The sequence below is a fragment of the Staurois parvus genome, unplaced genomic scaffold (assembly GCF_062004578.1).
Source record: "Staurois parvus isolate SC_StPar_1 unplaced genomic scaffold, SC_StPar_1.0 ptg000089l, whole genome shotgun sequence".
Taxonomy (NCBI): domain Eukaryota; kingdom Metazoa; phylum Chordata; class Amphibia; order Anura; family Ranidae; genus Staurois; species Staurois parvus.
This window is the reverse complement of record NW_028317885.1, coordinates 1,108,727-1,136,039: the sequence shown is the minus strand read 5'-3', so window position 1 is coordinate 1,136,039 and position 27,313 is coordinate 1,108,727. Positions and strand designations below refer to the sequence as shown.

At 40.4% G+C, this 27,313-nt stretch overlaps 1 protein-coding gene across 2 annotated transcripts; it reads left to right on the top strand.

The window, feature by feature from the left end:
• The first annotated feature begins 148 nt into the window (after positions 1-148).
• On the top strand, positions 149-27,259 carry AFG2B (AAA ATPase AFG2B). Of its 2 annotated transcripts, XM_089670308.1 has the most exons (10): positions 149-191; positions 1,565-1,630; positions 3,558-4,622; positions 4,952-5,137; positions 8,857-9,015; positions 13,261-13,470; positions 13,600-13,821; positions 18,423-18,557; positions 23,202-23,327; positions 27,063-27,259. In XM_089670308.1, exons 2-10 carry the CDS (start codon positions 1,622-1,624, stop codon positions 27,225-27,227), a joined length of 2,277 nt encoding a protein of 758 aa, XP_089526434.1. In that variant the 5' UTR covers positions 149-191; positions 1,565-1,621; the 3' UTR covers positions 27,228-27,259. The 2 variants fall into 2 exon arrangements, with proteins under 2 accessions (XP_089526434.1, XP_089526435.1); XM_089670309.1 differs by lacking the exon at positions 149-191 and having other exon boundaries at positions 226-1,630.
• Positions 27,260-27,313: the final 54 nt, after the last annotated feature.

Genomic DNA, 27,313 nt, shown 5'->3' with positions numbered 1-27,313 from the left:
AGGTGACCTGACAGAGAACCCGACACCACCGGGACTGGACATGGCGTCACACTACTAGCCCCGCCCAGACATCTCATCGCTATCCTCCATTGGATGAGAAGGACGGAACTACATCTCCCGGCATGCACTGCGGTAATGGCACTTGTCACGGAACCCGGAAGTTGATGGTGGAGGCACATGTGTGGAGCAGTGTATGGAATGGGATGAGATATGGGATTAAGGGTTGGGGTTGCCACCTCATCCCTTTAAACCCGACCACATATTCATTACACAGATTATGGGGCTGATTGCAGATAAAGTACTCGGTGAGTTTAGTGACTACCTTAATCAGCCCCAGAACCTGTGTAATGAATATGTGGTCGGGTTTAAAGGGATGAGGTGCAAACCCTGTATGGGATGCTGTACAGTACAGTATGGTTATGGAATAGAATATTGGATGATATAGTATGGGGTGGTGTATAGTAGATGCTACAATATAGTATATGGGATGGTATGATACGGTACAGTATATAGGATGGTGTATAGTCAGGGGCGGACTGACCATTTGGAAAGTCGGGCACTGCCCGAGGGCCGGGGTCAGTAGGGGGCCCCATGAAATGCCCCTGGTACCTTTTTCATAGGCTTTTTTGAGTTTGGGAAGGACACAGGGGCCCCTTGATCCCCTATTGCCCGGGGGCCCCATGAGTTGTCAGTCCGCCCCTGTGTATGGTATATGGGGTGGGATGGTATATATGATATTTGATGTTCTGGCATGTAAATAGGGTGGTGTATGGTATATAATTTATATTGGATGGTATAAAATATTGGATAGGATGTATTGGATGGTGTATAGTGGGTGGTATGGTATATGATATTGGATAGGGTGGTATGATATTTTACGGTATATAGGATGGTGTATAATATAAGGGGTGGTATGGTATATAATTTATATTGGATGGTATAGTATATGGGATGGTATAGTACTTGGGGTGGTATGGTGTAGTTTAGAATATTGGATGGTCTATGATGGGGTGGTATGATATAGTACAGTATATAGGATGGTGTATAGTATATGATATTGGATGTTCTGGTATGGTATATCGGGTGATGTAAAGTATATGGGAAGGTATAGAATGGTATGATATGTTATATGGAATGATACAGAATATTGGATAGTATAGTATACGGTATATAATTTATATTGGATGGTATAGTATGGTGTATAGTAGATGGTATAATATTGGATGGTATAGTACTTGGGGTAATATTGTAGAGTGGTATGGTGTGGCATAGAATATTTGATGGAATAGTACATGGTGGTATGATATAGTATACATTCTGGTATGGTATAGTGTATAGTCTGTTACTGGATGTTCTAGTATGGTATATAGGGTGGTGTCTAGTATATGAGGAGGTATGGGATGGTCTGTAGTAGATGGTATAGTATATGGGACAATATTAAATACTGACTATTATAGGGGATATATAGTATAGTGTAGTGGTATTGTATAGTATAGGGGAAGATTAATGGAATGTTGTATAGTATATGGTATGGTATGCTCATTCTGATTAAACTCTCCTCTAGGTGTTTTAAGGGTGGAATGCGTTTATCATCATTACATTGACCTCAGCCTGATGTCCTATGGATAAGGTTAGTATTTGTTGTGGTTATTATTACATTTATGGGTTCCTTATAGCTGCAGGATGCACACAGTGGTTAGAATAGAGGCACAGAGCTTCGCAACCAAAAGCAGACATGAACTGTCAGTAAAATGGCAAATTTTAACCCCCCCCCCTCCCCCCAGGTCTTTTTGCCATAATGTGCTAGTATGCACAGAATAATTGCTCATTGTGGCATATGTACCCTGCAAAGTGATCTGTTCCAGTGTTGTGATGTCTGCATTACTTGACATGACCAGCACTTGCAGTGGTGATCTTCCAGGCAACGTAAACACAGCAGACTCTACTCTTGCTCTGGGAATGGACTCCGAAAAGGCTATGGTAACAATTCAGATGTCCTGGAATATGCACTCCTTGCTCCCCTCAATGGACCGGGGTAATCCAAAGTCACTGGCTCTGAGGAAGAGGCTGAGTCCTTGAAACGCGTTAGCCAGTTGGAAGTCCAGGGTTCCATTTTTGGAATTCTATGCAGTGTGGATTGGACACCACTGTTTAGTGTGATGTGCCTTTGTCCTGTATGTCATTTGTGAGTACGATACTTACTTTTTATCCTTTTAATAAATATTTTTTACGATAATGCACTAGGCCGGTGCGCCCTCTGTTTGTTTGTTTTCTTTGTATCCAGATCTTCCAGGTTCAGAGTCATTGGCTAGGCCAGGATGATATAACTCCCGTGTTAAAAAAAACTCAAAATAAAACCTTTTGACTAGAATTCAGCTTGCAAGATTTGTCTGGATTTTTTTTCTTTTAGGCCCCATACCCAGTGAGCATTTATCTGCAGGCGGAGGGCACAGTTGCACCCTCCAACCCCACTACAAGATGCCTATCAAACTTTGAGAAGTTGAATGCTGCTGCAACTGGACGGTGCACTTAGTGGTATGTTCGCTTTGGGTAGTATGCACCCAGGGATGAATTTCCAAAATGCAGACTTCTTGCATTCCAGGCATTATTTCCTGGGCCCTCACTGCCGTAAACCTACACACCAGTAGGTGCACCAGCCAGCCACAGCAACTGTCAGCCTCTTAGGCTGCCTGCCATGAAACACCAGAGTTCCATGCAGCGGAGCTACACACCCAGTGTGCCAGATGAACACACCGGCTGAACCCTAAAAAAACTCTTGGCAAGTTAACCTTCTAAAAATAGTATGCAAAATGTATTGAATTTGCAAACCAATAAGATGATACCTAAATAGTGTGCATAATATGGGTGATATGATGCTAGATAATATTTAAAGTTTACGTATAGCCAAAACATGTTTGTTGTTAGTTTTGGATGGAGTATTGAAAGGTTAAAAGACCTTTCAGTTCATCTTTTGCTGTGAGATTTCCACTCACTTTCAGTCCTGGAGACTCAACAGGAAGTGAGAGGAAATCAGTCTAAAGTGATATATATTCCCCTTCTAGACAGTTGTCACAGGAACAAACATCCATATTGAAAGAAATCTCTCTCTTATTCGTGCTTCAGTGATAATTGTAACGTTTTGGATTTCACATCACTTCCTGTCTCAGTGACAATGATCCCCAGTAGAGACGGGCCTAGGTTTGGTTCAAAAACGGAAGTAAGTTGTAAGTGCCGGACCAATCAGCTACAGGCAAGGCTTTCCCTGTGGCCATGTCAGGTCAATGATGAATGCTTCTCTGCAGCTGATTGGTCCAGCACTGACCGTTTATTTCCAGGTTCAGCCAAACACAGGGTTCACTCATCCCCGTTCACCAGTGCAAATAAAGGGGGGGACTCTTCCCATAGACCGCAACAGAACATAGACAGCAATAAAAGTCAGAAAGATGTTCTAACCCTTTTACCACTGTATCCCAAAAAAAAAAAAAGGTTTGGCTATACATAAACTTTTATCTCATACTGTTGTCCATTTATATGACTGCTATGCTATTTTGTTACAGATGGACACAGAGCTTAAGCTATTGCCATTAGATTATGAAGACCATGGTTCACAAAGATGTAGATTGGGTCCAAAAGCTATGTCTCTTCTGGAAGTTAAAGTAGGTTTCCCGATCCTGATATCATTACCAAGAGGCAATTGTCTTTGTACAGCTTGGTCAAGGAAGGACCTTTCTGATGGCTTTCTGCAAGTTGACTCCATGTGCTCTACAATGCCAAAACCTACAATAGACCACACAGATTCAGTTTATTTAAGTTCTTTAAAAGTCTTAAATTCCATCAAGTTAAAAAGGGTGACCGTGAAAGTGGTACTGAGGACTTTGGAAGTGAAATTGGCTTTGTCTGAATCACTGCTTCATGAGGTGGTGAAGGACTTGCTAAGAAACCTGTATGTGTTACCTCAATATGTTGTAAAAACGACCGACAACTCACCAGTTGTGATTGTGGAGGTAATAGACATGGACTGTGTAACTGGTGGTGCTGGCTTGATAACGGCAAAGACAAGCTTGGACATTAAAGAAGTCATAACACTGGAGTGGTACAAGCACATAGCTGACAGTGCTCCTCAGTACAAGGTTGCTGGAATGGAGGAAGTATGTGCTTCTCTCCGTGAGATCATCAATTTACCTTTTCACTATCAAAAGACCTTAACTAAACTAGGTTTAACATGTCCAAGAGGCCTTCTTTTAGTTGGTCCTCCTGGAGTTGGAAAAACTCTTTTAGTGAAAGCTGTCGCAAGTCAAGTTGGAGCCTGTCTAATTAGCCTGTGTGGGCCAGCAATTCATGGATCAAGGCCTGGAGAGAGTGAGGAGAACTTGAGAAAGTATTTTGAGAGCGCCAGAGACATTTCTCAAGGAGGTCCTTGCATCCTGTTTATTGATGAGATTGAGTCCATGTGTCCTAAACGTGGAGGTTCAAGTAATGCCCCAGAAAACCGCATAGTTGCTCAGCTTTTGACACTCATGGATGGGATTCACAGTGATAACAAAATGGTTATTGTTGCGGCTTCTAACTGTCCTGATGCCATAGATTCAGCGCTGAGACGACCGGGGAGATTTGACAGGGAGGTAATTACCTATAGTAGTATTCTTTTAACATTCTATTTTAGAATGAATGTAATTTCCAAAACAAAAACATATGCATACAACTGCCCATAGACACTTTGTGGTTCAGTCTGGATCCCCCTGAAAAACAGACTGATCAAGACTGAACACTCATGTGCAAGATCAGAGAATTATGCAGTGATAAATGTCTTCATAGTAAATTGGCAGTATTTCATTACCTGGAGTTGACTTTGTTACAAGGTTCGGGTTTATTCTATATTACATTGCATTCAATGAATCCTTGTAGTCTAAATTAAAAGATTTGTAAAAATAAAACTGTTTCTCTACTGTAGGTTATCATTGGAACCCCCACACTTTGCCAGAGAAGAGCCATTCTAGAAGTACTCCTATCTAATATGCCTGTCAGCAGTGATGTGGATGTTGGAGTCTTGGCTGACATGACAGTGGGCTATGTGGGGGCTGATCTCACTGCGCTGTGCCGCGAAGCTGCTATGCAAGTTGTCCTCCAGGTGCACCAGGTAAAAGATGCGTCTACAAGGACTTTTGGCTAAATATGTGTTAAAGGATTACAAGTATTACAATAAATTCTTACATTAGCCATCATATTAGTATAATTTTTATATACTCCCTGAACAATATATTAGGCGCAACTGCTTGCTCTTGCAATTTTTTGATCATGCAAACATTGTTTTTTAACCCTTGGAGCTGGCGCCTCCCGGCCCTTTAAGAGTTTCAGAAGCCTGGAGGCGGGGCAGGGTTTTAGGGTCATGTGACCGCCGTGATTCGCCGTCACGGTGGTCAAATGCTCGGGAAAGGTCCTGATCGAAAGAGATCGGGACCTTTCCGTGAGTACTGGACATGTGTGCTGGGAGTGCGCAGGGCGCGCTCGCTCTCAGCACATATGTTTTTTCTTAATTACACGCAAATGTGCAGCCTCTCGGAGTCAAGGCCCAGACGTTGGGAGGCTGCACATTTGCGTGCGGCCGGCGCCAAGAGGTTAAATAACAAACATGTCATACTTACTCTGTGCATTGATTTTGCACAGAGCAGCTCCAGTCATCCATTCCCGGGTCCTCACTGGCGCTCCTGACTCTGCCACTCGTTCTGGGGGCACTTGTGTGTGCTTGCTTCTGAGCCTCGCTCTGTGTCCATAAAACACACAGAATGGGGCTTGGCCCTATCTCCACTCCCTCCCTCACTGGCTGTGATTAATAGCAGCGGGCGCCAATGGCTCTTTAAGCCAATGAGGAGTCGGACACCAGGGAGACCAGCAGCTCTCATGCACAACACTGGATTGCGTTCAGGCTTGGGTAAGTATTAGAAGGGGCTGCGGGGGAGCTGCATACTGAAGGTGTTTTACCTTCATGCATGGAATGCATCAAAGTAAAAAACTTTCAACCTGTAGAACCACTTTAGGGCTCACAGAAAACACCACAATAGGGGAGTAAATGTGAACTCATAAATTTTGACCATGTCATGACCGATTGTGCCAGACAAGCTGGTTTGGGTATTTTTTTAAGCCATTGACCTCCTAGGGCAGGGGCATCAAACTTGGTTTCATTGTGGGCCGCAGCATCATTATGTTTGCCCTCAAAGAGACAGTCATATCTGTAAGACTAGATGTCCAGAGCAACCCACACCCCTTACACCAGTTGCCAAGAGTTCCCCCATCATCAGAAGTCAAGTGTCCCCCACCCTCCTTTACATCACAATGAACCTCCTTACCTTGTTCTGCCACCAGGAAAAAGCTGAGGGTGGAGCTGGGAAACAGTGCGGGGTCTGGAGGAGAACCAGTGGAGGGATTGAATCATCTGCCGGAGTCTGCTGAATGCTGAGACAAGGGGGGGGGGGGGGCTGCAGCTGCACAGCAAGGCACAGGATCTGTAGGACTTCTGTGCTCTCTGCTGCTGACTGTTGAAATGGGGAAGGGCAGAGTCTGGCGGAGGAGTTCGGTCCCCTTCTCTGCTGCTGACTGCTGAGACAAGGTGGGGTGCTGCAGGAGAGGTGCAAGGGTCACATGAAATTACTTGGATGGTCAGATTTGGCCTGAGGGCTTATGCAGGCCATAGACGGGTCGAAAATCGGCCGATTTTCACACCGTTTGTGGGTTAATTGGTCGGCCGTTTTTAGGGGTTTTGGCACATTTTTTTTATCGGTAAAGTTGGAAAAAAATCGTCTGATTTTGGCGATCAGCCGATTTTTCCCGGCAATTATGGGCAAATCAGCCGATCGTTTTACCGATAAAAAATCTGCGCATGAGCCATGACCTGCAAGAAGAAGAAGAAAAAGAATAAGAATTCCAGTACGCTATTATATTTTATATGAAAAGTCTTGCGGTCGCAACAATGTATCTATTTGTATCCAAATAAAAACATCTGTATCCGAAATGGATACGTTGTTGCAACCACAATCATTTTTCATGTCAAATATAATAGCAAGGGACAGAAGTAATTAAATGGCGGGTTTTTTTTGTTTTTGTTTTTTTACCGTTGGTGGTAACGTCGGCCGATCGGCCGATTTTTCCTTTTTTTTTTTTTTTAAAAAAAAAAGGCCGGTTTTCGACCCCTCTATGGCCTGCATTAGTGTTTGACACGTGTCCTAGGATTTTCCCACACAACAGTCTGTGTCTTTAACTCAGAATGTTACAAAAAACATCCAGTGAACAATGGCTGTGCAACCAGAAACCACTCGGTACAACTATGCAGCACAAAAAAAAAACATCTTGGAATGCACAACACATCGAACGTTGAGGAAGATGAGGCTACATCCGCTTGGATGGAATGTTTTGTAACATGGACAAGAATCATAAAGGAGTGTTTGTTAACACAAATAATTTAGGCTGGGCTTTCTCAGCTAGGGTTCGGTGGATCCCTAGTTTTCCTCAATTTGCTCAAGTTTCCTTGAGCTGTGAGCAATGGTGGATCTTTATCATATCTCTGAGGAAAGGGATTAGTCTCTGAAACGCGTCAGGGGGCTGACTGCACCATCAGTCAGAGATACTGCCATTCGTGTGTGGCAATCTCCATGGTCTTACAGGCTTTACATACATGCTATGAGTATGTTTTTTTTTTTGTCCTTTTTTATATTCTAAATAAACCTTGGATAATGCTCTAGGTGTTTGTGCCACTTGTATGCTTTTTTTCTAGTTGTTGAATTCCCCATCTGAGGAGAGCTGCATCTCTGGAACGATATCCATAGGCTACTCATGTTCTTGTTCCCCTGGCCGTCCCCTGGCATTGATTCTCCTGAGTCGTTGGAGAGTATATACATTTGTCTGTTTTGATCTTAATCACCCGCCTACACTGACCATCAATTTCGGGGGGCAGTTTTCCACTGGCATCCAATGTAAGGGTCACATCCATACTGCCCAACAATGTAAGAGGGCACTTTTCAATAGACTGCTAATGTGTAGAAGGGAACTTCTCCACTGGCATCCTCTAGTCTAAGGGGACACTACAATTTTCAGTTTGTTTTTTTTCCTGGCAATTCCTAATATTCATTTCTTTATACGACTATTGTTGAAAATCAATTTGTCATGTAGAGCAAGGGGGTGTTGTAAAATGATCCGCCCTTGTAGACCTCAGTAGATGCAGGCACTGTGGCGTAATTTCTACTTAGGCCCGTTTCACACAGGCCATGTCTGGTCCAATCAGCAGGGGATCTGTGAACAAGTCTTGTGCTGAATCAGAGCATAATGAAGTGGATGACACTTTTGTGACATCCATGTCCCTTCATTTTTCTATTTATTTATTTTTTTTGCAAAAGTTTAAAAATTGAGCTCTCTGGATCCATATTAAATTGGATGTAAACGGACTTGTCTGTTGTTCGAGTCTGCTTCTCTCCAGCTTTGAGCACCTGCTCTGTGCTTACATTGGATGTTTACAAGACTACAAACACACTGCTTAGGTAGCTGGGAAGCAGGCTGGGACTGACTGCTAGGAACTTTGAGGATGTATTTCTCCACAGTGTCTGCAGCTGCAGAGGCCAGTGAATGTTTGTTTTAAAACCTATTTACTGCCTATTAAGAATATTATGATACTTTAAGGTCTTTAACTTGATCACAAGTTCACTTAACAGTGGTAAATGATAAGCCCCTTGCAGCAGTTTTGTTTATGCGATTAAATGTTAGAAGCTGAGATTTTAGTCTGTAAACATTGTTTCAAAAATGGTTGCGCTGAGCATAAACTACATGATGATGATGATAAAGAAGTCATATTAACTTATGGTTTTCTTACAGGACAGTCAGGAGAATCAAGTCACTAGAGCACATTTTTATGAAGCCTTTAAAAAGATTTGTCCTTCTACCGCTCGTAGTGCTATTGGACAGGTGGAGTTTAAGCCAGTCTACTGGGAGAAAATAGGGGGCCTTGAGAATGTTAAACTCTTACTGAAACAGGTAAAATACTGTCTGATCCCTAAGTGTGCAAGATGGTGTTATGGCAATTCATTGTGTCTGCAGAAATGCCATTCTGCATCTTAAAATTATTGCAAGAATTAAAATTCAGATTTGTCTATGGCTTAGAAACAGATTTCTTTTTGTACAGTTTTCGAATTAGATATTTTTTTACAAACTCTAAATTGATAGTGTTAAAAAATCCAGACATTAAAGCCGATAATCAGGCATAAAAATACCATACAGTTATAGAAATATGTGGAATACCTAGGTAAACTGTACACAATGAAGCAAATTAAAGTGTCACTAAACCATCATAAAAACCATAGAAATACTGTATTGCATGCTGTTCATACTCATTGGGATTCGTTTTTTGTATTCTTCAAAAAAAACCTGGTAGATCCTGCTGTTCTCTGTCTCCCCTTTCTGTCCATACCATATTCCCAATGCAGTTGGGGATTTTGCAGAGCAGTGTTGGCAGCTACATGCTTTAGTTTTTAGTGTGCTTCTATTCTGAGCATTTCCCCATTCACATGTTAGCAATTTATGTGACTACAGAGTCACACACATGGGCGTTTACACAGTAGTAAATGACAGCCCACTCCCTCCCTCCGCGCTCACTAATCAGCTAAACACCATGGGGATGGGATATTGCATCTTGATTGATGGAGGCTTCAACTCCCTGCCATTCTAAGACACAGGCTGGAGAGGCGTGATACAGCCTGTGACTGGTAGAAATCTGCCCACACCATGATATTGTCAAAAAATAATAGAGATTTGATTTCAAATATATATTTGTATGATAATTTAAAACCGTTTATTGATATTAATTATTTTTACTCTGTACCCCAATGGGTGTTTTGTTTTTTTCTTTAATTGAAAATGTGACCCACAGCAGAGGACTAGAAGCTCCTCCTGCTGGGTCATGTGACAGCTTTATATCGATTAGGGAAAAAAGGTACTTCGATGTTGCGGGTTTTTTTTGTTTTTTGTTTTGTTTGTTTCTTTTTTTTTTTAAATAAAATAAATACAGTGCCATCATCCATACACATAAAAAGAAGGGATAATGTATATTAAACAATGTGTGTTTAGTATCACTTTAGGTGAGATGTAGAATCCCTGCTTCTGCATTTGTAGATTATTTACAACCTTTTTTTTGTGAAAAAGTGACAGAAAAGGAAGGACTGGTAGACAAATTATGTAAGAGAGAAAGAATTAGAGCGACGGGTAAAGGAGAATTTTCCAGTCTTTTACACTGACAATCATTTATACCCATAAGAAATTCTAAGTTCTTTCGAGATATATATCTGGTTTATTCTGATTCTCAGGACTCATCCAGGATATTAATAGCAGACTGTGGCCAGATTACCAGGGAGGAGGAAGGGGGAGATGCTATTTTCATGTTCCAGACAATGAGGCCATTAGTTGTGCTAAAGTGACTTTGCAGAGAGGACTGCTTTTCAGGATCTAAAAATACCCACAAAGGAAGCAAATAATACTCGCATGTCCCCATGCCCTACACCTAATACCAGTGGGGTTTAGCATAATGCTTTATGCACGTGGCCACAAGAGGGCATACAGGGTACACGGAGTGGAAATAGCTGGCGTAGCCTAGCCAGGGGTGCAGCATTCAGCCTCTTCTATTGAATAGCTGCACATTGCTATACCACGGTGTACACCAGCAGTTGTATCATTTTCTGCTTGGGTGTACAACTGTGGATGCAGAATAAATACCTATTAAACACCTGCGCTCAGTTAGATAGATGCCTCCTGATGACCTCTATACGACAAAACGAACGCCAAGGCGGTGTTATAGGAAGGAACGTTGGACCGTTGGAGACACCTGGCAGGAGGTTCAAGTAATTGGAGACTCTAACAGGGCTTGGGCTTGTCACAGTGAAGCCAGTGTTGTATGATAAAAATGCTGCGTAACCCAGGTTCAGGGCGGAATGCACAGCCACAGCATGATAGCTTATGGATTTTAATTTTTATATGTCGGTCGCCTTACTTTTTTTACACTGTTGGAGCCGTTTATCTTCTCCATTTTATTAAATCCCTGATTGTGGTGAGAGGAAGGGATGGTGGTGCCTTGGATGATTAACCCCCTGGGGGGAAAGTGCTGACTGACCTGCTCTAGCAAGGGGTCAGTTCTGTCCGGTGAGTTTTCGCATGTGCTGGTGGCTCACTGCTGAAGACGAACGTTGAGGGATACGTTATAATTAGCAGCATTTGGTTTGCGCAGAGCACTTTTTTTGAACTGTATTGCACAAGATAAAGGATAGCTGCACTTGAAGGACGTTAATAATTAATGGATACTTTTATTTAAAGTTGCATTACATGGGATATTCTATATTTAATAATTTAGTATTTTGCACAATTGGTGGTTTAAAGTGCTATGATTAAAGACGACATTTCGTGGATGCAGAATGCGTCCATGGTTGAACATTCATGTATGTCACGGACTATGTATAATCACCATTATTGCTAAATAAGCACACATGTATCACTTGGCACTTCTGTGACCTGCAGTGCCACATACTATTGATATTCAGAATTCTAGAGGTTTTTATGATTCTATGTGATCTGAGACGTTTTATTTGATTTATTTCACTGGAATATTGTATGAACACTTGTATTCACATAAGCACTTTATGATTGTATTTGTCACTTATGCTTTAGCGCTGCACTTACATTTGAATTGAGATGCCAGTATAAACCCTCCTGTAGCAGCATACAGCTATTCATTGCAGTGGGAAGCTGTATGCTACACCCATAGCTCTCTTATACCGGCTATTTACTTTCCATGCATGCTGTACGCCAGGGGTGCTCAACTTTGTGAAGAGCGAGGGCCCCTATAACCACTTCCAGTCCGGACACTTTCACCCCCTTCCTGTCCAGGCCAGCTTTCAGCGCTATCACACTTTGAATGACAATTGCACGGTCATGCAACACTGTACCCATATGAATTTTTTAGCATTTTTTTGAGATGGATAAAGCTTTATTTTGGTGGTATTTATTCACCATTGGGATTTTTATTTTTTTTTGCTATGTAAATGAAAAGGTCCAAAGATTTTGAAAAAAAGTGTTTTTCTTATAAAATTTTGCAAATAATATTTCATCATAAATCTTGTCCAAAATTGATTCCGTTATCTTTTTAGTAAAAATTTAAATAACCCAAATTAGTTTATAACCAAAAATTATAACTTTTAAACATTTTTTTTTTTTTACATTTTTATTTAATTTTTTTTATATGATTTGTTTTTTTTGTATGTTTTTTTACATACTGTCACCCTAGCAGTACAGTGTCATGGTGACACTGCACTACTTGTGGGGGATGATGAAGATTTTTTTTTTTTACACTGATTGCTTTAACACCCATAAAGGCTGTAAAAGCAATCATTTATCCTTCTCTCTGGCTGCATTCTTGCAGCCATTGAGAACTACTGTGTGAGCTGTGCTTGGTCACAGCTTGTCACATGGTACAAGGCTCTTGTGAATAGCCTTGTACTATGTGACCTCTGTGATCATTCACAGATTTCACACATAGTAAGCAATGATGTCACAAGTGACATATTGCTTACTACTCTGCATGTAATCACTGATTTTTCAATCAGTGATCACATAATCGGGACCTCGCATAGAGGTCCTGTCCGACAATCGGTGTTCCACTGTGTTCGGAGGACACAGTGGGCACCAGGGAGCGTGCACAATCAGGGGACGGGGAGGCCGTTTTATAAACGGCCACCCGACCCTGCACTGCCACCGTCCGGCTGTTTATATACAGCGTCCAGATGGGAAGTGGTTAAGTAGTTTGATAACCGGTTGTGGACCACAATGAAATGGTTCAAAGTTTCGATTTATTTTTTTTTTAATTTTGAATAGCATAATGAACATTTTCCTCCTGCAGCTGAATGCCAGTGGGAAAGTAGGAGAAGCCAGCTTTCAGTGGTTGCAGGAGGACATTTTCCTGTATATACTGCCTCATCACCCCTCCTGTCCAAGTGTAAAACAGAATGTGACAGGGAAGCGGCCGCACGGGCCCCCTGGAGTATGGGATGGGGAATCCACTGCAAGTTTGGCCCTTGTAGAGCAGTTTATATGTGATCTTTAATTGAGCATAAAATGATAGTGTTTAGTTCTCTTTTCCACTTTATTCAGAAAGTTGAAATGTTGGACATAAAATATATATAAAACCAAGATCTTCAACTGCCCCCATCCTTTTTTTTTTTTTTGTTTATTTTTATCTAGAGCATTGAGTGGCCTATGAAGTATCCTGAAGCTTTCCTGAGAATGGGTCTGACACTGCCAAAAGGAGTTCTGCTCTATGGGCCACCGGGATGTGCTAAAACCACGCTGGTAAAAGCTTTAGCGACGAGCTGCCATTGCGCTTTCTTCTCTGTCAGTGGTGCTGATCTCTTTTCACCATATGTGGGTGACTCAGAGAAGACATTAGCACAGGTAAATATTAATATTTTAGTTCATGTTTCTGTTTCTTGATGAGAGTTAGAGAACGAAATCCAAAATCTGACTGGTTTTCCTGTAACAACCTTGATTCAAAGTTGATTTTCTTCTCTTTTATCTTTACAGCTTTTCAGACAGGCAAGAGCCAGCACACCAGCAATCGTGTTTCTGGATGAGATTGATGCTATAGTAGGGTGCCGATCAGAGGCCAGGACAGGTTCTGGTGTACAGGAGAGAATCCTTTCCGTTCTCCTGAATGAACTGGATGGCGTTGGACTAAAGACTACAGAACGGAGAGGCAGCCACAAATTGTTGGAAGGTGATTATGAGTACTGCCACGATGAACCTGTAAGTTTTTTTTTTTTTTTTTCTTCCAACTTGACTAATAGCATGGTAGAGGGATCTTAGAAAGTTTGATTAGAGTCAAAACTTATATTGTTTTAAAATGGTTTTTCATTATTTTAAGGTACTTCTTTCGTGGGGAGATGTGATTATAAAAACAGAAGTTGCATTTTACAGTCACAGCTGTAACATTGCTTATCAAATCAATTTGTAAAAGTGCTTTTCAGCAGGCCATAAAGTGATCTTTCATGCCACTGTTGCATTTGTGGTTAGAGAGAGATCAGCGAAGACATACTGTAACATCAATAAAAGAAAAGCATTACATTTATATGCAGTAATTGTGGAAACAAGCTTGTGGACTGAAATGTACTAGTGTTCCAAAAAGGACCTAAAATACCCATAAACCTGAAAGTGGGGACAGCGTTTCTGCAGTGTGTAGCTGGAAGATAAAGTAAACCTCCCCATTAAAAAAAAAAAAAAAAAAAAGCGGTTAAAGAAAAAAAACACTGATCCATCAAAGTCCATATGAATGCTTCTTATCTATGCTGATGCGACTTCAATGAGATAACATAGAAGTCTATGGGGCTGAAATCGCACTGAAGTCGGAATATAATGTGATTTCCTTTGTCATGCAATTCTGTGAACCCAGGCTTGAGAACTTCTAAAGTCGCATCAGTAGTCACTGGAAATTGCATGAAAATCACATTAGAATAGTGGGAAGTGATAAGGGAAAAACTTTTTTTTTTTTATACAATGCTGAAAAATTGCAGCAAAAATGCAGATGCATTTTTGATGCGTTTTTCATACAGAGCAGTGTGGATGTAGCCTTAATAAACAACAACACCGTCCCAATATATTTGGAGATATCTGTGCTGTAATTTATCCATAATTCACATATACCTGTATAATTTAATTTACCTTTTTAAAAAAGTATATAAAAAAATGATCAAAAAACACACTTATAAATTACAAATATATCTAAAACCATTTTGGAAACCTTTGGTAAGTAGCTATGGTAAGCATTTGAACCTTAAATCGTTGAAATAGAAATAAAAAGCCAAAGCTTTTTTCATTTTGGATAGAATAAGTGAGGCTTATAACCCCCTTTTTTGCCATCTGTGTCCCATTGGGGAGATTTTCCTTCACTTCCTGTCCCATAGCTAAAACTGGAAGTGAGAGGAACTCCATCCAAAGTGAGAGAATCCTTGGTTGTCACCAGAACTAGTGTCCCCATTAGAAGATTTCCCCTCCTACTGCTGTTCTGGTAGTAACCCAACATTTGGGATTTTCTCCCATTTTCACATTTTTACTCTTGATAGCTGTAAACAGGGCAAAAAGGTAAATTTCCCTAAGGGGACACAGACAGTAGTAAATCTCTGACAGGTGTTCTAATTCGTTTCCACTGTATCAAAAACTAAAATAAAGGTGCACATGTATATAATCCATTAACTACTTTAAGTCCAGACACTTTTACCCCCTTCCTGTCCAGGCCAATTTTCAGCTTTCAGCGCTATCACAATTTGAATGACAATTGCGCAATCATGCAACACTGTACCCATATGAATGTTTTAGCATTTTTTTGATGCAGATAAAACTTTATTTTGATGGTATTTATTCACCATTGTAATTTTTTTTTTTTTTTGCTATATAAATGAAAAAGTCCCAAAATTTTGAAAAAAAGTGTTTTTCTTATAAAATTTTGCAAATAATCTTTCTTCATAAATCTTGGCCAACATTTATTCAGTTATCTTTTTAGTAAAAAAAAAAATAATAACCCAAATTAGTTTATAACCAAAAATATAATTTTTCTAAAAAAAATTTTTTTTACATTTTTATTTTATTTTTTTATATTATTTGTTTTTTTTTTTTACATACTGTCACCCTAGCAGTACAGTGTCACCATAGTGACATTGTACTACTTGTGGGGGGTAATGATTTTTTTTTTTGTTTACACTGATTGCTTTTACACCCATAAAGGCTATAAAAGCAATAATTTCTCCTCTCTGGCTGCATTCTTGCAGCCATTGAGAAATACTGTGTGAGCTGTGATTGGTCACAGCTTTTCACATGGTACAAGGCTGTTGTGAATAGCCTTGTACTATGTGACCTCTGTGATCATTCACTGATTTCACACATAGTAAGCAATGATGTCAGAAGTGACATCTTGCTTACTACTCTTCATTTGATCACTGATTGGCCAATCAGTGATCACATGATCGGGACCGCACACAGAGGTCCCTTACAACGATCGGTGTTCCACTGTGTCCTCCGGTGTTGCACACTCCACGCACGCACAAGTGGGGAGGCCGTTTATAAATGTTCACCTGCTCCTGCACTGCCACCTTCCGGCCGTTTATATACATGGGCCGGACGGGAAGTGTTTAAATTATTCTACTCTTTGCCAACTCTGTATGGGTTCTATATCACAGGAGTTTGCCTCTAAGCGATCACTTTATAGTATGTGTATGTACACTATATTGCCAAAAGTATTGGGCTAGCCCTCCAAATCATTGGATTCAGGTGTTCCAATCACCTCCTTGGCCACAGGTGTATGAAATCCAGCACCTAGGCATGCAGACTGCTTCTACAAACATTTGTGAAAGAATGGGTCACTCTCAGGAGATCAGTGAAGTGTGGTACTGTGATAGGTTGCAACCTGTGCAATGAGTCCATCTATGAAATTTCCTGGCTACTAAATATTCCACAGCCAACTGTTAGTGGTATCTTAACAAAGTGGAAGCAACTGAGAACAACAGCAACTCAGCCATGAAGTGGTAGGCCACGTAAAATGACAGAGAAGGGTCAGCGCATGCTGAAGTGCACAGTGCGAAGAAGTCAGCAACTGTCTGCAGAGTCAATAGCTAAAGACCTCCAAACTTGGTGTGGCCTTCAGATTAGCACAACAACAATGCATAGATAACTTCATGGAATGGGTTTCCATGGCTGAGCAGCTGCATTCAAGCCTTGCATCACCAAGTGCAATGCAAAGCGTCGGATGCAGTGGTGTAAAGTATGCCACCACTGGACTCTAGAGCAGTGGAGACGTGTTTTCTGGAGTGACGATCCAATGGATGTGTCTGGGTTTGGCGTTTGCCAGGACAATGGTACTTGCCTGACTGCATTGTGCCAAGTGTAAAGTTTGGTGGAGGGGGGATTATGATGTGGGGTTGTTTTTCAGGGGTTGGGCTTGGTCCCTTCATTCCAGTGAAGGGAACTCTTAAGGCGTCAGCATACCAAGACATTTTGGACAATTTCATGCTCCCAACTTTGTGGGAAGAGTTTTGGGGTCGGTCTCTTCCTATTCCAACATGACTGCGCAACAGAGCACAAAGCAAGGTCCATAAAGACATGGATGAGTGAGTTTGGGGTGGAGCAACTTGACTGGCCTGCACAGAGTCCTGATCACAACCCCATAGAACACCTTTAGGATGAATTATAGTGGAGACTGCGAGCCAGACCTTCTCATCCGACATCAGTGCCTGACCTCACAAATGCGCTTCTGGAAGAATGTTCACACATTCCCATAGACACACTCCTAAACCTTGTGGACGGCCTTCCCGGAAGAGTTGGAGCTGTTATAGCTGCAAAGGGCGGGCCAACTCCATATTGAACCCTGTGGACTGGGATGCCATTAAAGTTTGTGTAAAGGCAGGCGTCCCAATACTTTTGGCAATATAGTGTATGTACGAGTGAATAAATATATATTGCGTTAATGTCCTACAGCCATCATTTGTTTGTTTTTTTAACTTTACACACTCATTTTCAGGCTACCATGCCTTCTTCCCTACATAATGAATAATATGTAATCACAGAGATTTTCCTCTATGCATTCATTCATTCTTGATGGTTTGACCATTATCCATTAGTAGTGATGCATACATTTTCATTGTTCTCCTTGTATGTTGTTTATTCTCCTTGTGCTAGAATTTGTTGCCCCAACCTTTCTACTCTTACCACCTTATTGATTCACTTGACATTTTCTTCCTATAGCCTGACAGATTTGATAATACACAGAAAGTAAAAATATTAAATAAAGGGCAGAGCTTTTTTTTAACTTTCCAAAAAAGAGATTTGCTAGGAAGCAATATTTGTTGGACAATAAGTTAAATAAATTATATCTATTCTCAAAAACAAAATGTAATATGTTGCACCTAGTCACCATTAGTTTTCCTTTCCCCCCCCCCCTAAATTTCACCTGGTAATCCTGGCCCTAGGTGGCTACAAGCTCACTTCTCCACTGTATCTATAGAGGGAGCACACTGGCTGGCCTTCAGCCATGTCTGCTTTTGTTCATCTCCATTGCATGGGAGAGGGGGCATTAGTAGTTTACAGAAAGAAGATGAGATTTTTTTAAGCTTTCAGGTCAACTCACAGGAAATGGTAAGGACACTCCATTTCTGTCAGGATCAACAGGTCTTTTCAGTACTTGCTATAAATGTCTTTTAACCTTAAAAAAGAAAACTAATGCAGTCACCTCATATAATGAATAGTAAGCTGCTCTCTATGAAGTAAGTGTTCTTGGGTTTAGTTATCCTTTAAAATTGCATAAAGATTTAATTCCATTAAAAGTTCTTTACATTAAATGTGATTATTTATACTACTCCCAGGACAAGTTTCAGGAGGTGGTTAACAAATCAGTAATGATCGTAGCTGCTACAAACAGGCCGGATGTTCTGGATGATGCTTTGCTGCGACCAGGCAGACTGGATAAACTACTCTATATTCCACCACCAGATGAAAAGGTAATTGTTGGTTTCTGCATTTTGTAGCTAAATCAATACAGCTCAGCTCTGGTCCTCCAGACCCATTAGTAGGGCACATTTTTCCAGCACTGGCTTGGCGCTCCGCTTCATAAATAAGTTGTGGAAGATACTTTGACTTTATACTAGATTTTTTTCTTTAAACTAATCTAATACTGGATATTGAATTAAATTTTTTGCTACCTGCCACATACACTCTATCCATCTGTGTATATCTTACTCCATATTTGATCCAAGAAATAAGGGGGGAAAATTATACTTTTCAAAATTCATTACCGTTTTGCTTGTTAGTAAGAAAAGAGCTCAGAATGTGGACAAATTCACACGAGGAGTCTTGAGTCTGGAGAGAGATGTCCTAACTACTTAGGATGCTAATCTAAACTGAGCACAATTGGTAGTGGTGGGCTTTCAAAAGCTCATCTGGGCTGGCCTGTTGATTTTTGCCTAGTGTCCTTTTTCCTGTATGTGACAGCATTAACCCATGGTATAGACCAGTGATGGCCAACTTGAAAATTTTAGATGGTCTCAAGTGCAGCCCCTGCCACTTCCAGAGGAACACACAATAGCAGCACATTTTCGTGCAGTGTCAGTTTTGGTCCTGCTGCATTTTTTTGCAGTGTATCACACTGCACACTGAAGAAGTTGAAGTACAGTAACCCCAGCATTGGTGGCAATAATAATAACCCCCTGCATCGGTGTCAGTGAGTCTAGTAATAATAATCCCCTGCATTGGCGCCAGTGGACATAATAACAGCCCTCAACATTGGTGTCAGTGGAGCAATAATAACCCCCAGTATTGGTGTAAGTGGAGGCAATAATAACCCCCAATCTTGGTGTCCATGCATGCAATAATAACCCTCAACATTAGTGTCACTGGACATAATAATAACCGTCAACATTGGTGTTGGTGGACGTAATAATAACCCTCAACATTAGTATCGCTGGACGTAGTAATAACCCTCAACATTAGTGTCGCTGGACGTAGTAATAACCCTCAACATTAGTGTCGCTGGACGTAGTAATAACCCTCAACATTAGTGTCCCTGGACATAATAATAACCGTCAACATTGGTGTTGGTGGACGTAATAATAACCCTCAACATTAGTATCGCTGGACGTAGTAATAACCCTCAACATTAGTGTCGCTGGACGTAGTAATAACCCTCAACATTAGTGTCGCTGGACATAATAATAACCCTCAACATTAGTGTCGCTGGACGTAGTAATAACCCTCAACATTAGTGTCCCTGGACATAATAATAACTCTTGTCATTACTGTCGGTGGACGTAATAATAACCCTCATCATTGATGTTGCTGGATGTAATAATAACCCTCAACATTGGTGACGCTGGACACCGTAATAACGTTCAAAATTGCTGTCCACAAACACAGTAACAACAACCAAAATTGGAGTCATTGAAGGCAATAATATCCCCCGGTAGTGGTGTCGATAGACATAATAACCCCTAACATTGGTGTCAGTAGAGGCAATAATAGCCCCCACTATTGGTTTCAATGGACGCAGCAATAACCCTCCATGTTGGTGTCAGTGGAGTAATAATAACGCCCAGTATTGGTGTATAATAATCATATAATAATAATAATTGTGCAATAATAATCCCCAATCTTGGTGTCCATGGATGCGATAGTAACCCCCAACATTGGTGTTGCTGGACGCAATAATAACCCTCAACATTGGTGTCGCTGGACGCAGTTATAACTCACAACATTGATGTCAGCAGACACAATAATATCAACCAAAATTGAAGTCATTGGAGTCAATAATAGCCCCTGGTATTGGTGTTGATGGATGCAGTAATAACTGTGGTGGTTTATGTAAGGATATATTCTACTTATAAAGGGCGTGTCCCTTTCCCTTAGATGAAATATTACAGTGCCTCCAGCCGTTAAAATACGGCAAATATTTAGTAAACCAATAATTTGGACACCTTGATAATTTGATCACCACTTATTATTATACCTTGAATTCTTTTAGCCAATATGATTTCGTACCATACACACAAAATTTGCCTTATAATAGATAAATATAAAAATGTATTTATGTACAAAAATTATATATATATTAACACAAAACGCAAAAGACTGGTGATAAATGAATATTAATACACACAATCAAAGATATACCCTACCAATGTAATACACAATAATAAGGTTTCTAACTAATTAAATCAATATAACAATTTTTTAAATGATCTGATTATTAAATAAATTTATTAATAATTAATAATTTCGAGTATCTCAAAGGTTATATTCTCACAAACCGTGGCCATAGGATTGAAAGAAGATATTCTCTGATAAAATATACTCTAATTATTAATATTTAATAAATTATGAAATATGAAAAATTATAATATGGCACCAAACAATTTTAACAGTAGAACAGGATCTCTCTACATATATATAACTACCCAATATAGTTGTAATACACTAAGGTAATTCTATGACTCTACACAACAGAAAAATAGGCAATGCAAAATTAAATTAATAGTCTCACCACACCCGGAATTCAGACTATGAAACTCTCCCGTGGATTTAGCTGGCAATGGAACGCCTTCAAAATGATGACCACAGGGGAAAGTGAGATAGAGTTCAATAGTGTGGGAGAATGTAGGAAGTTAGAAGTACAGAGATTTAGAAATTTAGTAAAGTTTTGGAAGTTTGAAAGGATGGAAGCGGGGTTATAGATAGGTCTCTTCAGATGTCTTCAGATTCTTCTAATGAGGTCTTTCTTCAGTCAGGGTTTTCTTTTGATGAGGTTTTTCTTTTGATGAGTTTTTTCTTTTTAAAGGTGCATGGGCTTTTATAGCCACTAATCCATTGTTCTAAGATACCTTCCCACCAGGCTTCTTGATTGGCTAGTTGAGAAATGTGTGTACATAAGCTATTTCTAACCTGCCCACCAGATGGCGGTCATGTATCATAGAACAATTTGAGTATTTGAGATGACTCATACCTCGGGTGGAATTTTAAGGTAATTTCAGGGATTAAATATACGTCTTTTTCCAGATATATAAGTGATCATACCTATAATATTCCAAATAGGGACCATGGAATATAGGTGTATATTCAGTTATTCCTTCTTGAAATACCATCCTGTCTGTTTCCTGATAAGACATATAACTAATGCTAGTTTATAATACATCTTACTTTCCATCATCTCAATACTCAAGTTAGTGATATATAGTTCCCATTGCTGAATATTTGGTGGTGTGTAAAACCTATCCTTTATAACATCTCATTTATAATATGTTTTTGGTATACCTCTGTGGATGGATATATTCAATTTTTTTTTAGCTTTAAATATCCTGAATTTAACTTATGTTTCAGAACCACATTTTCTATGGGTAGGGAAAAACTCTCTGTTTGCCTGGCTCTTGTATTGGAGTCACAGTAAACAACTATTAATACTTTCACCCTTGGTGGACAATAGCATATTGTGATAGTTTGAGAGGTCTGTTGGTTTATCACACTCTGCAAGGTTTGAGTAAGCTCTCAGACAATCCGTTTGGTTCCTCTATTGTCCTGTCCAGACCTTGTATATGTTTACCTGCTATAGAAGTCTGAATAATGGTGTTTGACCACCTGTAGAACTTCAAATAGTATATTTGTCTCTAGGAGGAAAAAAAAAAATCCCTTCACCCATCGTTTACATTTTTCTAGCTAGATGGTCATTCGACTTTCCAACCAAGACAAATTAACCCTTAACATCCGGCTATGCTGACTTGATGTTATATAGGATTATGTCTTGATAAATCATGTTTTTGAGACATAATTTCAAAAGGTCCACAACATAACCCTGAACATTGGTGTCAGTAGAGGCAATAATAGCCCTCCAAATTGGTGCCAATGGGCACAATAATAGCTCCCAGCACTGGTGTCGGTACCATTAACACTCTCCCCACATTGATGGACACTGGCAGTGAAATTTAACCCCCATTCCCCTTCATTGGTGGTCAGTGGCATTGACATTTCAGGGCCCTATCCCCAATGATTAGATGACAATTCTGTACATTTGTAGCAAGTCATGGGGCGAGAGCCAGCAGCAGGGACTGCTCTATGCTACATATGTGAATAAGCCAAAACTACACTGTAAATGCTTGTGGGTCATCATCTTGATTCAGGAAGTAGACTGTGACCATGAATCATGGCTAAGCAAAGGTGGCTTGGGGCTTCTGGAGAGAAATGTAGAAAAAGGAATTGTCATGGGGGTACTGTGATCTGTAATTGGGAATAAATACGTGGGAGTGTTACTCATGATCCAGTATGCATGCACTTTACATAAAATAGTTCCGCTGATTCTCGGTGTGCTTACCAGAACATTATGATCCACTCAAATATGATGGCCAGAAGCTGATGGTAATACAGAAATCCTCTTCTGTGTTCAGCCTGGAGATATGGGATACAATGTGGAGGTGGCTTCTGACATTGATCTGTGATTGTAACTGTCTTGGGGAAAGCCAGGTATTGAATGATGAAAATAGTGAATAGGGTGGAAGTAAAAAGATACTTAGTGCTCTTGTGTGTTTTTTTTATTATATTACTTTGTCTTAGCTGTGATTTAGATTCTGGCTTGTTCATTGTTTTGCTTTCTGCTATGTTGACAGGCACGGCTATGCATCCTGAAAATCTGCACTAACAAGGTGCCATTGCATTCTGATGTGTGCCTAGAAAGGCTGGCAGCGGATACTCCATTTTACTCTGGTGCTGATCTTCACAATCTGTGTAAAGAGGTGAGAATCAGTTCAGTATTGATCATTAGGTCAGTAAATGTGGAACCCTGTTTTATGAATTCTTTATCTCACTGTTGATTGTAAAATAAACCACCTTAATACCGGACACTTTCACCCCCTGCCTGCTCAGGCCAGTTTACGACATTTTTTTTTTTTACAAATTCTCTTTTATTGAAAAGTTTGGGTTAAAAAATATTACAAAACGAAGCCTATTGGGCATACCCAGGCTTAGAACTAAAACACAACAAAAAGAGAAAAAAAAAACAAAAATGGAAAACAGAAAATAACAACTCATACACAACAACAACCCACCAACAATAGGCAACTGCACCAAAAAATTCTCAGGACATACACCCAGCAGTGATGCATCTCATTCAATGGGAGAAGACATGAAGGTAAGATGACAAAGCTAGCTGGGGACCCCTTATGGGAAGAAGGAGCAACACTGATCAGCCCTAATCTGAGGTGGGGGGGACAGAATCACCACATTCAGTTCAGATGTGCCACACTTTGGTAAATTTTGCAGCAATTTTCAGCTTTTACCGCTGTCGCACTTTAAATGTCAATTACTAAGTCATGTAACAATGTACTCAAATAAATTTTTATCATTTTTTTTAGATAGAGCTTTCTTTTGGTGGTATTAAATCAGCACTAGGTTTTTTTTGGTAAACAAGAAAACAGAAAATTTTGAAAAAAAAACTATCATTCATTTCTGTTCGATTATTTTTTTGCAAAACTTTATTTCTTCTTAAATTTAGGCCAAAACATATTCTGTTACGTTTTCTTTTGTAGAAATATCTCAAATTAGTGTTCATTATTTAGTTTGTGTGAAATTTATAGATTCTACAAACTGGGATATATATTTTAAAATGGATTAATCCTGATGTACTGAAGGTCTCATTTCTTGAGGCCCTAAAATTGCAAGACAGTACAAATACCCCCCAAATTACCCCTTTTGGGAAAGTAGACAGTCCAAGGTATTCAGTAAGTAGCATGGCGAGTTTTTTTAAGTTGTAATTTTTTTTAACAATTTTTTTGGAAAATGAAGAAATTAAATATTTTATTTCTACAGTTTTTATACATAGTCACTGGTGCAGTTCAGTGTCACCATAGGACTGGTTTGGTGGTGATCAGGGATATGGATTGGTGACAGTATGTAAAAAAAAAAAGGTTTAATTGTTTACTTTTTTTTTTTTCATACTGTGACCAGAGCAGTGCAGTGTTACCATAGTGACACTGTACTACTCTGGGGAGATGATCAGGATATTTTATCACACTATGGTGGCTTATAACAGTGATGATCACTGTTATAAGCAAACATTTTTGTGAATGGTATTTATTTATAGCCAGTATGTACTTTTGTGAGAGCTGTGATTGGCCAGTACCTCATGGTACAGATAGGCTATGTTGACCCTGTCTGTGCCATGTGATCACTGTGACCAATCAGGCGCTGCCTCTAGGCAGAAGGGACACTACGAGCACTGGGTGCGCTGTGTCTCTATCACAGGATGTGGCTATGCTAGCCGAGGGACACTGCTGTCTGTGCTGCTGCTCCTCACTCCGCTCTCTGGGAGGTCCACCCACCACTTTTATTTAAATTATCTGCTTCTCGCAGAGTGACCTTGCTGACAGATCCCCTGTACATTCAGAAAGTCCCATCTCCCTGACAGACAAATCACTGATTCTCAGGGTAATGTATAAGAAGTTAAATATCGGTAAGACCTCAGACCAGAGCTGGTATGGAGAGATCACAACGTCCTGCAACTTCCTCCCAACAAACATCTGTGTACAACGGGAGACCTGAAATTACATTTGTACAGGGACAGGCCCCTCTCCAGCTGGGCCCCTGCCAGCCAAGTTCAGGTCCCCATACAGGGAAAAAGCAAGACAGAGTAGTACAAGTTGATGGAATATTATATGTATATGTAGATTATGTGTTGTATACCTGTATATACTGTATGTGAGATATGTGCATGCCGTGTAACCCTTAATGTGCTGCAGTGAATATATATGAATTTATTTTAAAGACCTTATATATCAGGTTTTCTGCAAGCTGCTGTTTTTCACTTGTTGATAATATATGCATAAGTAGTAGATGTAGTGTACAGTGTGTATGTAGTATGGGAGGGGGGTGCTGTGGTGGAACAGGTGCTCAGGAGGGGGGTGCAGTGGTGGAACAGGTGCTCAGGAGGGGGGTGCAGTGGTGGAACAGGTGCTCAGGAGGGGGTGCTGAGGTTGGCCAGGTGCTCAGGATCGGGGGTGCAGTGGTGGAACAGGTGCTCAGGAGGGGGGTGCAGTGGTGGAACAGGTGCTTAGGAGCGGGTGCTGAGGTTGGCCATGTGCTCAGGAAGGGGGGTGCAGTGGTGGAACAGGTGCTCAGGAGGGGGGTGCAGTGGTGGAACAGGTGCTCAGGAGGGGGTGCTGAGGTTGGCCAGGTGCTCAGGAAGGGTGGTGCAGTAGTGAAACATGAAGGGTTGGATCTTAAACAAAAAGGGGTGGGAAACATTTAAATAAGGGGGCACCCAATTTTAGTCTTGCCTAGGGCAGCACAAAACCAAACTACATCACTATTTGTGATAATTAGGCATAAATCAAAAAATGAACTCGTGCATACTCTAATAACAAGTATGCCATTCATTGTGTGCATTTCGCCCGGTACACTGATCTGTCATCCAGTATGTTTGGTGGACACAGCGGATGACAGATCGAGCCACAGCACGGTGAATAGAGTGCACCAGTTGCATGCCTGGGAGGATGTCAGGATGGGAGAGCACCCGCCCGACTGTCATTGGTTTATAGGCCAGGCAGAACTAGTTAAAGAAGAATTCCAGATATGTTGTGTATGTTTACATATATTGGACCAATGTAACTCTGTACTGTGTATACACTATACCTGACCAATGCCCCTGGAAGCTGGAAATCGCTGAAGTAGACACTGTTCAGTGATCTCCACTTGCTTCCAGCTTCGTTTTCTGAATGAATGCAAGGTGTTCTGACTGGATGAGATGGAGAGGCGGGGACTTCATGCTCTCCACCTCCAATCAGAGAATGTGGAGGAAACAAGTGGAGATCACTTGAATAGCGATGTCTAACTGCATTGATATCCATCTTGCAGAGGTTTATTGCTGAACCCATATAACTACAGTATGTAAAATATACTATGCCTGGAATTACGGTAATCTTTTAAAAAAAGGTTATTAGAGGTTTGTCCTAAATATTATTTAGTGTGTTCAATCCAGTACACATTTCACAGCTTACCTAGAGAACCTAACTGCAGCCAAACCCTCTTTTTATTTTTTTTTATTCAGGATGTTATTGCTGTCTGTAACCCATTTGGGGAGATTTACCCACTTTCTGTCCTGTAGACAGACGTGTGTGTGTGTGTGTGTGTGTGTGTGTATGTATATGTATGTATGTATGTATGTATCTATGTGTGTGTGTATGTATGTATATATATAAAAAATTTGTTTATGTATGTGTATATAAAATGTGTATATATAAAACAAGGACAGGAAGTGACAGGATCTCTCTGGCCTCATCAGTTTGATTACTACCACTTCATCCAAAAAAATAAAAACCTTTTGGCTGGAGATCAGCTTTACTATATAATCTGTTTGATTTCCCCCTTGATTCTTGTGCTTTAGTAGGATGTGGTTGTATGAGATGGACAAACAAAAGCATACAATTGTAAAAATGCAGCTGTATCATTCTGATATGTGTTATCTTTGCCTGCAGGCTGCCCTGGTTGCGTTGCAGGAAACTGAACTACAGGCTACCTGTGTGAAACAAGAGCATTTCCAAAAGGCTTTGGCATCTGTACCACCATCTTTGAATGCCGGAGATCTTTTAGCGTATAAGAAGTTACATGGACCTACGGACAATGAATATCTTTTTATATAATGAATAAATGTACTTTGATCAATTTGAAGCAATCCAAGGCACGTGATAATGAATGTTGAAACAGGTGCCTCAAGCTGATGTCAAAC